Raw genomic sequence first — 14,995 nt, forward strand, 5'->3', positions numbered from 1 at the left:
GATGCTTGTAAGTAATAAGCAACAGGAATGGTGGTTCTGAATATGGGCTTGGGAAATCTGGGCCTTCATCTTAATTTCTTTACAGAATAAAGGTCAATGTTCCTCTATATGCAAGTAGACAAATACTTACTGCAATTTTCTTCATCGCTGCCATCAGGACAGTCCTCGAAACCATTGCATCGGAAGCGACCGATGATACAGTGAATTCCACTTGCACAGGGAAAGAAGGTAGAGCCACATTTAGATTTGGCCTTTGCTGCAGGAGGAGGAAATGAAAGAGCATGGATCAAGAAAGAGCTCTATATCAGAAGTAGTCATAGTCACAAAGCTCTGACTTTTCTACACTAGGATGCTTCTTAAGGCTTAGTAAAATATCCCAAAGCTAAGGAATAGCACCTACTTCCACTTGCTTGGCTATTGACATACCCTTCTAAAAATAACTAACATTACACAACAAGGTTAGGACAATAGAATGTTGGTACGGTGGTCATTTCAAGCTTCACAACATTTCCAAACCAGTTTTAACCCATGGGATTCCCAAGCTCTAGTGTATGAATTGGTTCTTAACCATTCTGATCACCACACTGGCCATGGCGAGTGTGACACTGTCCTCTGGCAAGTGTGATGAGCAGCGAGCCTTCCTCCCAGCTGTGAGGCTGCAGAGGTGAACAGAGCTCCTCATGGCAGTTGTGAGGGGATCCCCGGCATCTCTCCAGCTCATGACACTAGGAAGGGAAGCTGGGGGCTGTTTGGCAACTGCATAGCCAAGGTGTCTGGAAAGCCTCACCACTCAGGCTCAAACCTGTAGTCTTTCCTCCCACTGACCCACCGACCCACCCACCTGCTGTCTTCCTGCTGTAGAGTAGGAAAGGCAGGCAGGTGGGCACTGGGCACTGCTGCCTGAAAGTGCTCAGGGCACCGTCATGATGCTGATCCACCTGGACACTCTTCATGCTCACCTTTCCCTTGGTGATGAAAAGGGGTGATGGTGGAGGAGGAAGGTGTTTGATCTGTGTGTGTGAAACTCTTTGTACAATTCTACCTCAATACAATACAATATTAATATGGGAGAGGCAAGGTGCCTCACCCCTTCATGGATCACTGCCTTGTTGTGGCGAAGGGGCTTGCGTAACTCAGTGAAGCCATAAGCTATGCTGTGCAGGGCCACCCAAGACGGACAGGTCATGGCAGAGAGTTCTGACAAAATGTGGTCCACTGGAGAAGGAAATGGCAACCCACTCCAGGATTCTTGCCAAGAAAACCCCATGGAACGTATCACAAGGCTAAAAGAGATGACGCCGGAAGATGAGCCCCTCAGGTCGGAAGGTGTCCAATATACTACTGGGGAAGAGCAGAGGGAATTTTCAAGTAGCGCCAGAAAGAGTGAAGTGGCTGGGCCAAAGCCGAAAGGACACTCAGCTGTGGATGTGTCTAGTGGTGAAAAGAAAATCCAGGTGACCATCATATCTACTACTGTGGGCAAGAATCCCTTAGAAGAAATGGAGTAGCACTCATCGTCAACAAAAGGGTGGGAAAAGCAGGACTAGGGTACAATCTCAAAAACGATAGAATGATCTCAGTACGAATCCAAAGCAAACCATTCAACATCACAGTAATTCAAGTCTATGCCCCAACCACTGAGGCCGAAGAAGCTGAGGTTGATCGGTTCTATGAAGACCTACAACACCTTCTAGAACTAACACCAAAAAAAAATGTCCTCTTCATCATAGGGGATTGGAATGCTAAAGTAGGAAGTCAAGACATAACTGGGATAACAGGCAAGCATGGCCTTGGTGTACAAAATGAAGCAGGACAAAGGCTAATAGTGTTTTGCCAAGAGAACACACTGATCATAGCAAACACTCTTTTCCAACAGCACAAGAGGCGACTCTACACATGGACATCACCAGATGGTCAATATCGAAACCAGATTGATTATGTACTTTGCAGCCAAAGATGGAGAAGCTCTATACAGTCAGTAAAAACAAGACCTGGAGCTGACTGTGGCTCAGATTATGAGCTTCTTATTGCAAATTTTGGCTTAAATTGAAGAACGTAGGGAAAACCACTAAAGCATTCAGGTATGACCTAAATCATATCCCTTATGAATATACAGGGGAGGTGAGGAATAGATTTAAGGGATTAGACCTGATAGACAGAGTGCCTGAGGAACTATGGACGGAAGTCTGTAAAATTGTTCAGGAGGCAGCATCCCAAAGAAAAAGAAATGCAAGAAAGCCAAGTGGCTGTCTGATGAGGCTTTACAAGTAGATGAGGAAAGAAGGGAAGCGAAAAGCAAGGGAGAAAGGGGAAGATATACGCAACTGAATGCAGATTTCCAGAGAATAGCAAGGAGAGACAAGAAGGCCTTCTTAAATGAACACTGCAAAGAAATTGAGGAAAACAATAGAATGGGAAAGACTAGAGATCTCTTCAAGAAAATTGGAGATCTCAAGGGAACGTTTTGTGCAAAGACGGGCATGATAAAGGACAAAGAAGGCAGGGACCTAACAGAAGCAGATGAGATTAAGAAGAGGTGGAAAGAATACACAGAAGAACTATACAGGAAAGATCCTAATGTCGCTGATAGCCATGATAGTGCGGTCACTGAACTTGAGCCGGACATCCTCGAGAGTGAAGTCAAGTGGGCCTTAGGAAGGATTACTAACAACAAAGCTAGCGGAGATGACAGTCTTGCTGCACTCAATATGCCAACAAATTTGGAACACTCAACAGTGGCCACAAGACTGGAAAAGGTCAGTTTACATTCCAGTTCCAAAGGAGGGAAATGCCAAAGATTGTTCAAACTAACGTACAATTGAGCTTATTTCACATGCCAGCAAGGTGATGCTCAAAATCCTACAAGCTAGGCTTCAGCAGTATGTGAACCGAGAACTACTGGAAGTACAAGCTGGGTTTCGAAGAGGCAGAGGAACTAGAGATCAAATCGCCAACATTTGCTGGATCATGGAGAAAGCAAGAGAATTCCAGAAAAACGTCTATTTCTGCTTCATTGACTACACTAAAGCCTTTGATTGTGTGGATCACAACCAACTGTGGCAAATTCTGAAAGAGATGGGAGTACCAGACCACCTTACCTGTCTCCTGAGAAACCTGCACGAGGGTCAAGAAGCAACAGTAAGAACTGGACATGGAACAACTGATTGGTTCAAAATTGGGAAAGGAGAACGACAAGGCTGTATATTGTCACCCTGCTTATTTAATTTATATACAGAGTACATCATGAGAAACGCCAGGTTGGATGAATCACAGGTCGGAATTAAGAGTGTCGGGAGGATTATCAACAACCACAGATATGCAGACGATACCACCCTAATGGCAGAAAGCAAAGAGGATCTCAAGAGCCTCTTGTTGAGGGTGGAAGTGGAGAGTGCAAAAGCTGGTTTGAAACTCAACATTAAAAAAACTAAGATCATGGCATCTGGCCCCATCACTTCCTGGCATATAGAAGGGGAAGAAATGGAAGCAGTGACAGATTTTATTTTCTTGGGCTCCAAGGTCACCGCAGACGGTGACTGTAGCCATGAAATTAAAAGACACTTGCTCCTTGGGAGGAAAGCTATGGCAAACCTAGACAGCATAGTAAGAAGCAGAGACATCACCTTGCTGACAAAGGTTCGAATAATCAAAGCTATGGTTTTCCCAGTAGCGACGTATGGCTGTGAGAGCTGGACTATAAGGAAGACTGAGCACCGAAAAATCGATGCTTTCGAACTGTGGTGCTGGAGAAGACTCTTACGAGTCCCCTGGACTGCAAGGAGGTCAAATCAGTCCATCCTAAAGGAAATCAACCCTGAGTGCTCATTGGAAGGACAGATACTGAAGCTGAAGTTCAAATATTTTGGCCACCTAATGCGAAGAGAAAAGTCACTGGAAAGGACCCTGATGCTGGGAAAGATTGAAGGCAAAAGGAGAAGGGGACGGCAGAGGATGAGATGGCTAGATAGCATCACCGATGCAATGAATATGGACTTGAGCACACTCCAGGAGAGAGCGCAGGACAGGAAAGCCTGGTGTGCTATGGTCCATGGGGTCACGAAGAGTTGGACACAACTGAACGACTGAACAACAACAACAACAAGGTGCCTCACTGAAATGTGTGTTTTTCATTTGAAAACGAAGAGTAAGAAGAGAGAAATCTATGCATTTTAATCAGAAGTTAAGTCCCACTGTGATCAACAGGGCTTACTCTCATATAAGAGCATTTTTCATTTGAAAATTCAGTGTGTTTGGAGGGGGGAAGAGTTCTGAGCACAACTTCACTTGAAGATATGTGAAGACGAGTGAGATCTCAGAAGTAAAAGTACTGAACAGCGTGACTCACAAGTAGGGTGGCCGTAGACTCAGAAAGGGAAGACGAGCAAGGAAGTAATGTGCAGGGCAGTGGAAGAGAACTTCCTGTGAGTTTTTGAGTAATTAGTAAGAGTAATTCTGTTTTGAGCATACCTGCAGCAAACATGCATATGATAGGCTGCAAGAATCTCACATGTAAAATTCTTATTTTAGCTCTATATGCAGCCAAGGATCCAAAGTGGGCAGAACTCTTAACAAGCAAGAATTTCTTTGCTATTTTTAACCAAAAACAGGATGAGTGCATTTTCAAGATTAAAGAAACAAAAGTTATACTTTCAGGATGTTTGGGATTATTTTTCCCTACACTGGTGCAATCAAAGCATATGATCTGTTGTTTCACTGCAGCACTAACAAAAAAGGAAATCTTGAGAGATTTCAAATCCTATTTGAAAAAGTATCATTCCAATCTCACAGATGAAAATTTGGACTTCTGCTTGAGATTACCTGCCAGCAATTATACACCAAATTACTCAAAACTTGCAGACAAAATGCAGTGCAAGAGTTCTGCATTGCCATGACCTTTGCTTCTTCAAGTTGAGAAGATTGCATTATTTCCTTCTCTTCTACTAGTAACTATCAATCCTTCACTTGCAAGGGGGTTGGCTATGGGAACATGGTGTGTGTGCAGGGTGGTGGTGGTAGTGGTGGGAATGGAGACTTATACACGTTTATATTTTTGCACTTAAAATATTTTTAAAAATGAAATCACTGTAACCAGATTATTCTATAGTATTTTTAGGATTTTGTATTAGAATCTCTGAATTGTAGTAACTCACACGTAAAACTTTGTAGTAATACAGGCAAGTCTTTCCAGTGTATTTACTTATTTAAAACATTTATATACCACCCTGTATCATCAGGATCTAAATTTATATTGTCTAAATTTAGACAATATAAAACAATAAATAATTTAAAAAGCGAAAAACATATTAAACCATTAAGCAAGCTAATACCAATTTAAAATCTAAAACAATAAAACAGTTAAAACAGTGTGCTACTTTAGGGAATGCATTTAGCCCTCAAAGGCTTTGATTAAAAAAAACATGTTTTAACTTGGTGCTGAAATGAAACCAATCTCTGCCAATTGGGCCTCCAAGGGGAGGGCATTCCACAACTGGGGCACCACAACAGAAAAAGCCCTCTCCCACATCCCACCACAGCGTATGTCTCGCACTGGTGGGACGCAGAGGAGGGCTCCTCCAACAGATCTTAATCCTCAGGCAGGCATATATAGTGGGAGGAGTGCTCTCAAATATTGAGGTCCCAAGCTGCCTAGGGCTTTAAATGTCATCACTAACACCTTGATCCAGCACCTTCACTGCCCCAGCTGACTCTGACAACAAGGAGAAATAGAGCTGAGCATCATCAGTGTACTGGTGATACCCCATCCCAAAACGCCTAATGACCTCACTCAACGGCTTTGTATACATGTTGAACAGCATGGGGGGTAGAATAGAACCCTGTGGCACCCCACAGCTTAATAGCCACACAGCTTAACAGGAATCCCCCAATACCACTCTCTGGAATCGGCCCTGTAGGTAGGAGTAGAAGCACTGTAGCACAGTCCCCCCTCAACCCCTTTCCAGCAGAGCCAATCCAGTAAGATACCATGATCAATGGTATCAAAAGCCGCTGAGAGATCCAGGAAGATCAACAGGGTAGCACTCCCCCATCTTTCATCCGGAATAGGTCATCAGTCGGAGCAACCAAACCCATTTCAGTGCGGTACCCTGGCCTGAAACCAGACTGAAATGGTTCATCATGTGACGCAGCATAAGAACATAAGAAGAGCCATTCTGGATCAGACCAAGGGTCCACCTAGTCCAGCATTCTGTTCACACTGTGGCTAACCAAATGCCCATGGGAAACCCACAAGCAGGACATGAGAGCAACAGCACCATCCTGCCCATGATCCCCAGCAACTGGTGTACATAGGCATACTGCCTCTGATACTGGAGGTAACATAGAGCCATCAGGACTAGAATCATAGAATCATAGAATAGTAGGGTTGGAAGGGGCCTACAATGCCATCGAGTCCAACCCCCTGCTCAATGCAGGAATCCAAGTCAGAGCATCCCAGACAAATGGCTGTCCAGCCTCGTCTTGGAGGCCTCCAATGTGGGAGAGACCACCACCTCCCCAGGTAATTGGTTCCATTGTCATATTGCTCTTACAGTCAGGAAGTTTTTCCTGATGTTCAGCCAGAATCTGGCTTCCTGTAACTTGAGCCCATTATTCCGTGTCCTGCACTCTGGGATGATCAAGAAGAGATCCTGGCCTTCTTCTCTGTGACAACCTTTCAAGTACTTGAAGAGTGCTATCATATCTCCCCTCAGTCTTCTCTTCTCAAGGCTAAACATGCCCAGTTCTTTCAGTCTCTCTTCATAGGGCTTTGATGTCAGTCCCCTGATCATCTTTGTTGCCCTCCTCTGAACCCTCTCCAGTTTGTCTGCATCCTTCTTCAAGTGTGGTGCCCAGAACTGGACACAGTACTCCAGATGAGGCCTCACCAGCGCTGAGTAGAGGGGAACTAGTACTTCCCGGGATTTGGAAGCTATGCTTCTATTAATGCAGCCCAAAATAGCAATTGCCGTTTTTGCAGCCACATCACATTGTTGGCTCATATTCAGCTTGTGATCAACAACAATTCCAAGATCCTTCTCGCTTGTAGTGTGGTTGAGCCACGTATCCCCCATCTTGTAACTGTGCATTTGGTTTCTTTTTCCTAGGTGCAGAACTTGGCATTTATCCCTATTAAATGTCATTCTGTTGTTTTCTGCCAAGCGCTCCAGTCTATCCAGATCACTTTGAATTTTGTTTCTGTCTTCCAAAGTATTAGCTATCCTGCCCAATTTTGTGTCATCTGCAAATTTGATCAGCATTCCCTGCACCTCCTCCTCCAAGTCATTCATAAAAATGTTGAAGAGCACTGGGCCCAGGACTGAGCCCTGCGGTACCCCACTCGTTACCTCTCCCCAGTTTGAGAAGGTCCCATTGATAAGCACTCTTTGCGTCCGATTCTGTAGCCAACTGTGGATCCACCAGATCGTTGTTTCATCTAGCCCACTTTGAGCTAGTTTGCTCATCAGGATATCATGGGGCACTTTGTCGAAAACTTTGCTGAAGTCAAGGTATATGATGTCTACAGCATTCCCATGGTCTACAAGGGAGGTGACTTGATCAAAAAATGAGATCAGATTAGTCTGGCAGGACTTGTTTTTGACAAATCCATGTTGGCTTCGAGGAATCACTGCATTGTTGTCAAGGTGCTTCCAGATGGATTCCTTTATCATCTGCTCCAGAATTTTCCCAGGGATTGATGTCAGTCTGACTGGTCTGTAGCTCCCAGGTTCTTCCTTTTTACCCTTTTTGAGGGTAACCGTTTTGAGGGTAACTAGTAGCCATAGTAGCCTTTTTGAGGGTAACTAGTAGCCATTGATAGCCTTATCCTCCAGGAATTTGTCTAATCCCCTTTTAAAGCCATCCAAATTGGTGGCCATCACTACGTCTTGCGGTAGCGAATACATCGTTTAACTATGCGCAGTGTGAAGAAGTGCTTCCTTTTATCTGTCCTGAATCTCCCACCAATCAGCTTCATGGGATAAAGGTTCTAGTATTATGAGAGATGAATAAAAATGTCTCCCTATCCACTTTCTCCATGCCACGCATAATTTTGTACATCTGTATCCCTTACTCGACTTTTTCCAAGCTAAACAATCCCAGCTGTTGTAATCTTCCCTCATAGGGGAGTTGATCCAGCCCCTTGATCATTTTAGTTGCCCTTTTCTTTATTTTTTCCAACTCTACTCTCTCTCTCTCTCTATACACACACACACACACACACACACACACGCACACACACATACAGTACATACATACATACATATATATATATATATATATATATATATATATATGCAGCAGGTAATTACAACTGGCTCTGCCCCAAGCAATCATTTTGCCACTGGGTCTGGCTAGTGGATCTCAAGCCTCTGGCAAAAAGAAGAAACACATCCCTGCAAGCCAAATGTTGGCAGCTAGCTGATGCAGAAGGCCCTGCAGAAAAATAAGAGCTAGAAAAATGGCAAGAGCTAGACGCACTTGGGAGACTTTTACATCACAGACCAATCACAACTACATTGTTTCTTGAACAAGGTACGCTAATGAAACATCACTAACAAGACATTTTCTTTCAAAAAGGGTATTCTTTGAAAGACAAAGCAGTAGCATTTGTTCACTTTTTATTATTCTACAGCCTTTCAAGGTCATCATAAATTGCCCCCAAGCCCCTAATCAAGATCTATTCTGCACAGCTTCTGCCCTCTGGCAGTTTTTTTGGTAGCCTAAAGTCACAGATAGAAATTAATCCAGACGTATATATTTAGATACCTTGTGTATGATTGATTAATGGATTCAGGAATGACTAAAACAAACCTGTGAGATTACAATAATATCTATGCATAGGGCAGCTGTTAGTAAATAGCCAGATGGGCTTACTTGCTACAGCTAACAGTTTTTTCCTCGTATCAGTTGCAAAGAAACCCATTTGTTTATTATTTTATTTATTTATTTAAAATATTTCTTGGCCACCTTTCAGGGCAGAAGCCCTCCCAAAGCAGCTTACAACAATAAAATACATAAAAACAATTAAAATATTACAAGTGATAAAAGCATAACAATAAAATCGACAATAAAAGCCAACAATATACATTCCCCTGGTGCAGATGTATATTTATTTATCTAGTACATTAGTTTCTCATTATTTAGGGTAAAAACCCTATCAAGGTGGATTACAAGATTAAGAAAAATAAGGATAAATTTGAACCTAATGATATTGGATTCCTGCATAATTCATAGCACAGAATAACAGAGTTGGAAGGAGCCATTTAGGCATCAAATCCACCCCTGCTCAATGCAGGAATCCAGTAAAGACCTTCTTAGCAATTGTTGTTGTTGTTGTTGTTGTTATTTATTACATTTCTATACCGTCCCATAGTCAAAGCTCTCTGGGCAGTTTACAGAGATTAAAACCTTAAAATACAATATGCAAAGCTTAAAAGCCATTTACATAAAACACATAGACAATACAGTATACACAAAGACAACATATCACTAAAAACAACTTTAACCAAAGACAAATCCAGCACCGATTAAAAACTCATCATGTGCTGATAAATGCCTGAAAGAAGAGGAAGGTCTTAACACCTTGTGGACAAGGTGCTTGGCCAAGTCCGGTTGACCACCTGTGTGCTTGACCCTTGCCCTTCATGGCTTATTACATCAAACAAGGAGAGGATGTCTGGCTGGGTCCAGGACGTTGTAAATTCCTCGAGGGAGGGAGCGGTGCTAGCCAGCCTCTTAAAAAGAGGCAGTAATGAAACCACTCCTGAAAAGCTGTACCAACTGAAACTCATCCAAGAAAACCAGACCAGGCTGTGCTCTGGACATCTGACCTGATTCACCTGTAAGAACACTGGAGTCTAAGTCCTGGTGGATGCAAGAGATTTTATCTTGGAAGTGCCTAGCCATTGCATCACACTGGGCCTCAGATGGGTCCACAGTGTCCTTAGGGCCAGCATGTAATAGGCCCCAAACCTAAAAAGCTCCACTGGGCAGCATGTGGAAGATTGAATAGAGGCAGTGAAATGTTTTTTCCTTGCCGCTCTGCTTTTGAATATACCTGACTATAGGCACACACCAGGGTTCAATTGCATCCACTAGGAGTTTTTCTTCACCTGCACTCAAACCCTCTCCTGTTTTGTTTCATTACTCTCAGCTCTGGGGTGAGAGTAACATTAGAGTAACATTGGACACTATCCATGGGATCCAACCCTGTATGTTCCATCTTATTCATTTATTATATTTCTATACTGGCCAATAGCCAAAGCTATTGGTGTTCAATCTGTTATAGTGGATGTAACATAAAACTGCAGTCTTTAAATGGTGAACATGCATGTGTAAATCTCCACTCTGTGAAGGTCACTAAAGGAAAAATGCAGGGAAGGTCAGGATGGAAAAAGAACAATGTATGAGGTGGCTTATTTATTTATTTTTACATTTATATCCTACCATTCTTCCTCTTGCAAGGAACCTAAGGCAGCTCACATGGTCGTCCTCCTCTCCATTTTATCCTCACAACAACAACCATGTTGTTGTAGGTTAGGCTGAGAGTCAGTGACTGCCCATAGTCACCCAGTGAGCTTCATAGCTGAGTTGGGACTAGAACCCAGATCTCCAGAGTCCCAGTCCTACACTCTAACTCCCTTTTCTGGTTAAGAAGCCAGAAAAGCCATTTGACAACAGTTTGGACAAAGATAATTTTCAGAGCTAAAGTGACTAAACGGCTTCTCCAGTATCCACTGACAGGAAATAATGTATAAAGGATTTTTATTAAGCAGCAGCTACAGTAACTCTTAAACTGATTTAGTATCTTTCAAAACAAAGCAATGCAATTCCTTCATGGCACAGACCCTTTGTAGATGCATTAGTTCTTTGCTGGAATTGCAGAGCAGAAAATGAGACATATCAACTAAATGTCACTTGCACACCAACTACCATATTTTTCAGTGCAGGATCCAAGGGCAACTCAGAAATAGGAGGCCATCATTCTGAAGAAAAGAGGAAATAAATTATTTGTGAATTACTGCTGTGACATACCAGTTCCAGCAGTAAAAAAATTCTTATTCAGAAATACTTTTAAATACTACACCCTCTTCCAAATTTTAAATCAAATAGGACTAGGAATAAGAACATGTGGTTACACTGAACTTTACTACTTTGTTCAGTAGCCTTGCAGTAGGCGAGAAGTCCATATATTGTGTTGAGGGAACAGACATTTTACACTTGGTTGTTTAAACCTGCAGACTCTGAATCCTAGTGCCTCCAGGGTTTTAAATAAATCAGGGTTCTTAGAGCAGACTGACTATTCCATGACAAACTTTGTGAGGCCACATTCATATATTATCCCTCTTCTTAATAGGTTCATTTTTCATGTATAAGGAGTCCTGATGTGGGGGAGCATTCAAACACGCAGCCTTTCCTAGAAGGCCTAGTTCTCCATTCCACATTCAGCCCCTGCCCTTCCTAAAGCAGCAAAGGCACATGCGCAAAGCAATGCTGGGCAAGGATATTATATTGTAAGTACAGACTATTATAAATCTAAGTAACAATAAATACTTTCAATTGCCTGCTGCAGAAAAAGGTATTTCTCCAGGTATTGCCTCTTGTAGGATAAATCCCTCCTACAGGAGAAGAGTTTGTAGAGGAGAGCATTAGAATATGGCTAACTGCAGATTCATGATCCTAATATAATCAATATATGCAACAAATCTCAATATGTTCTAAGCCCTCTCAAGCAATAAGCACCAACATGTCACCATTTGATGGTGTGCAGCCATAAATGAAGAAATGTTAGGGTCCCTGGGATTCAAACATGCCCAATTACTCCTTCCAGACGTTTTGGACCACAAAACTCCCATTTCCTCTGACCACTGGCTGTGGTGGGTGGGGTCAATGGGTGTTCCAGTCCAAAACATTCTGGAGAGACCCAGCTGGGAGAGACTGCCCTAAGCATTCAAGTGCCATGAGATAAGACAGGCCATCTTTCCTGAACAGCTACACCAATGGCATATGTCTCCACCGCTAACACCAGCCAACTTGTGTTATCAGAGCAGATGGCATCAGGAGAAGTGGGGTAAGGAAAGAGGACTGGGGCAGAGGCAAAGGAGTGCAGCTCTACTGTGGCCCATGATGGGCCGTTTGCTAATATATGCATAGTAAGGCGGTAAAGGGGCACAGCTGGCTCAGACAGGTGAGAGGCAGCAATGGAAGAGCAGTTCCTGGGGCAAAACCAGAACAGCAACACTTGAATCCTTGCCTTCCCATCCCCTTGTGGATAGTAAAAGCATCATCATAAACAAAGCACCATTGTTTTCAGAGTTGTCCTCTTGAAGACAAAAATGACCGTGCTATTTTAAATGCACTCTGCAATCTTTTCCACTTGCGGTTTATTTTACAAGCCTTTGTGCAAGTCATCCTCCACCTGGTGGTAAACTTTCTCTATAAGTAGTACTTTGTTGTAACAGAGTAGTTGTTCCAATACAGAAAACCAAACATTACACCATTGCCTTGGTTAACAGTGGAACATATTACTATGTTGTGGGGCATATAAAAAAAAACCCTTTCCTTTTCTCTAATGATTCATCTGTTTTATAGCTTTTTTCATAGCCACTAACTTTTTAAAAAGTGTACAGCAAGGTAGAAACATGACATGGAGTTTACACTGACAATTATAGATTTTTCTTATGCTTGAATAAATTGAAGGGCCTCTAGGGGGAAAAAAAACTCCAAAACAGGATGGGTAAAGGCATACATCATTTTTGCTAACTATTATGCACAGGTAAAGTCCCAGATACTTAGAAACCAGATATTGAAATGTTTTCCCCTAAACTATGCTATCTACTATAGGACCTCTCCAAAAGATCTGTTAGAGCAGACATTGCATGACAAATCACCAATGGAAATAATGTCCTATGCATTAATGTTAGCAAAAGCTTGCCACTCAAGAACCTGGGTAGGAAGTGTACAAAACATGAGGCAGCTGTATCATGAGACCCGATCTCAGTCAGATGATAATAATGATGATGAATTTGACTGATTACAACCTTGGTCCCCTTTCATGCAGTAGCAACCATTTGGTGAAGAGGTTCATTATCCTGTGAAGAGAACTGTAATGCTTCACTGTCACAGACTCATCCTTAACCTCTTCTCTCCCAGGCCTCCCTGCACTGAATTCCATCAATTCTACATTCTTCCGATGAGAAAGAATTCCCATGAAGTCAGCACCAAGTGATTTAATTTATCTGGTGCCTCGGACAGCTTTGGAGGATCTACTAGCTTAAACGCACCCTGTAACATGAAACACCAGCACAACTGCTGTGGGAAAGGAAGCACATCATTTCCCTCCTATTCTCATTTATTCAGGGATCATTCAAAGAACATCAAAAGCCCACAGTAGTAGCGTGCTTAAAAAAAAATTCACAGCCAGGCTAGAGGGGAAATAATATTTTAGCTGGCTACCTAAACCAAACCACAGAAGAGTGACTCGGCCAGCAGAGCTCGCTAAAGAGCTAGGATGGAGGGGGAGTCAGGAAGGAGCCTTTGGCTCTCATAGGGATGCCGCCTGCACCTTGTCTACATTGCCCATATTCCATAGCTCAAAATAGTCTCTGGCAGATGCTCACACAATCTCACCTTAAAACAAAAATTAGAATCCTCTCAAGAAAAGATTTCCATAACGTCTCTTGTTCCATTGTCTAATTGTGCTCTTCCTTCCCACAAATAAAGTCTTTTGAATCCATGTACAACAATCTGGCAGGAAAGCAGTAATATAAAGTGAACTGATGATAGGATAATAAGATACAAACTGAATGTAATGTGGAATCATGTGTATCTTTCTCGTGACTTTTTGAGAAAAACCAAAGGTGGACTCACAAGGCTGTGAGTTTGAACAAAGAAACAGCTGCTTAACACTTTCCCCTCCATATTTTTCCTGATGTATCCTGTATCTTTTCCCAGATAGGTAAAAGAAACCAGCAGGGGAAGAGCAATTTTGAGTGGAATTTCTTCCACTCAAAAAAATATTTTTAAACGATATTTATATGTTGCGTAACAATGAAAGTTCTCTGGGCCACTTATTGCTGTTTATTTCCCCCCTGAATGCCCCTGCCCTAGTCTTTGTTTTCTGCACATATCTTTTTTCTGCATGGATAAAAAGCAGCTGTGTGGCTATTTTGAATAGAAAAAACTTTACGGGAAAGGCTTAAGCAGTCCCTTTGCCTTAGTCATTCTTCTGTTCAAACTCACAGCCTCCTGAGGCTTCTTTTGGTTAAAAAAATATCAGGGGAACGGTGCAAGCAATTGCGTGTCATGTCTAGTTTAGCCCTAAGCTTCACATCCGCTTCAATCTACTCAACTCTGCTAAAAACAGACTTCTATTAACTCTGGAAAATTCCAGCTTGACAGCATGTGCAACAGAAACAAGAGCTAGGAAGTTCTCTGTATGCCAGCTGAAAGCACATCCATTCTCTCCCATGGTGTCAGCATATCACACTGCATCTGGCTTCATTCACATGAAGACATCACAGCCCAGGCAGGGCTGCAGTCACATGCAGCTTATTTCCACAGGTCCCCTTTGGAAATTGGGGATTTTTGCCTACTACTTCCAATTATTACTATTATTTTCAAGGATGTTCTACTTGAACCAACATTCAACTTTTTGGTTCATATCCCAGAAAACCTGCAGTCAGAATCAGAAACCACTCAGATCTGAAGGCATGTAGGCCACAGGGCTCGAGCAGACTGCATGAGTGTATCCAACACCCACTCCAAGACTGCTGCAGATTAACCAACACCAACCCTATGAAAATCACAGTCACTGGTATATGTCCTGAGCCTGTACTGCAGGAGTGGGCAACTCGCAGCCCTGCTGCCCTTCTCCGCTACCCTCCCAATTTAAAAAAAATCTAAAAAAAATGGCACCTGAAGCAGTTATGGAGCACCTCCAAATTTAGCTTGTTTGCAAACTAAATATGGCCCTTTGGGTACTCCATATTTTCTACAG

The 14,995-nt window shown here is 42.6% G+C and overlaps 1 protein-coding gene across 13 annotated transcripts in view; it reads right to left on the reverse strand.

Moving 5' to 3' along the window:
* The window catches only part of LDLRAD3 (low density lipoprotein receptor class A domain containing 3), a 357,700-nt gene that overhangs the window by 239,266 nt on the left and 103,439 nt on the right, over positions 1 to 14,995 (reverse strand). For all 13 annotated transcript variants that reach the window (XR_014790386.1, XR_014790392.1, XR_014790391.1 and 10 more), the window contains one exon: positions 131 to 256. Coding sequence is in view for 5 of the 13 variants with exons in the window: in XM_084851213.1 (XP_084707339.1) it covers positions 131 to 256 (126 nt within the window). In the remaining 8 variants the exon portion in view is untranslated. The remainder of the gene's footprint in view (positions 1 to 130; positions 257 to 14,995) is intronic.

The sequence above is a fragment of the Heloderma suspectum genome, chromosome 1 (genome assembly GCF_057233095.1).
Source record: "Heloderma suspectum isolate Gila_16-S chromosome 1, 16-S_ref, whole genome shotgun sequence".
In the NCBI taxonomy this organism is placed as follows: Eukaryota; Metazoa; Chordata; class Lepidosauria; order Squamata; family Helodermatidae; genus Heloderma; species Heloderma suspectum.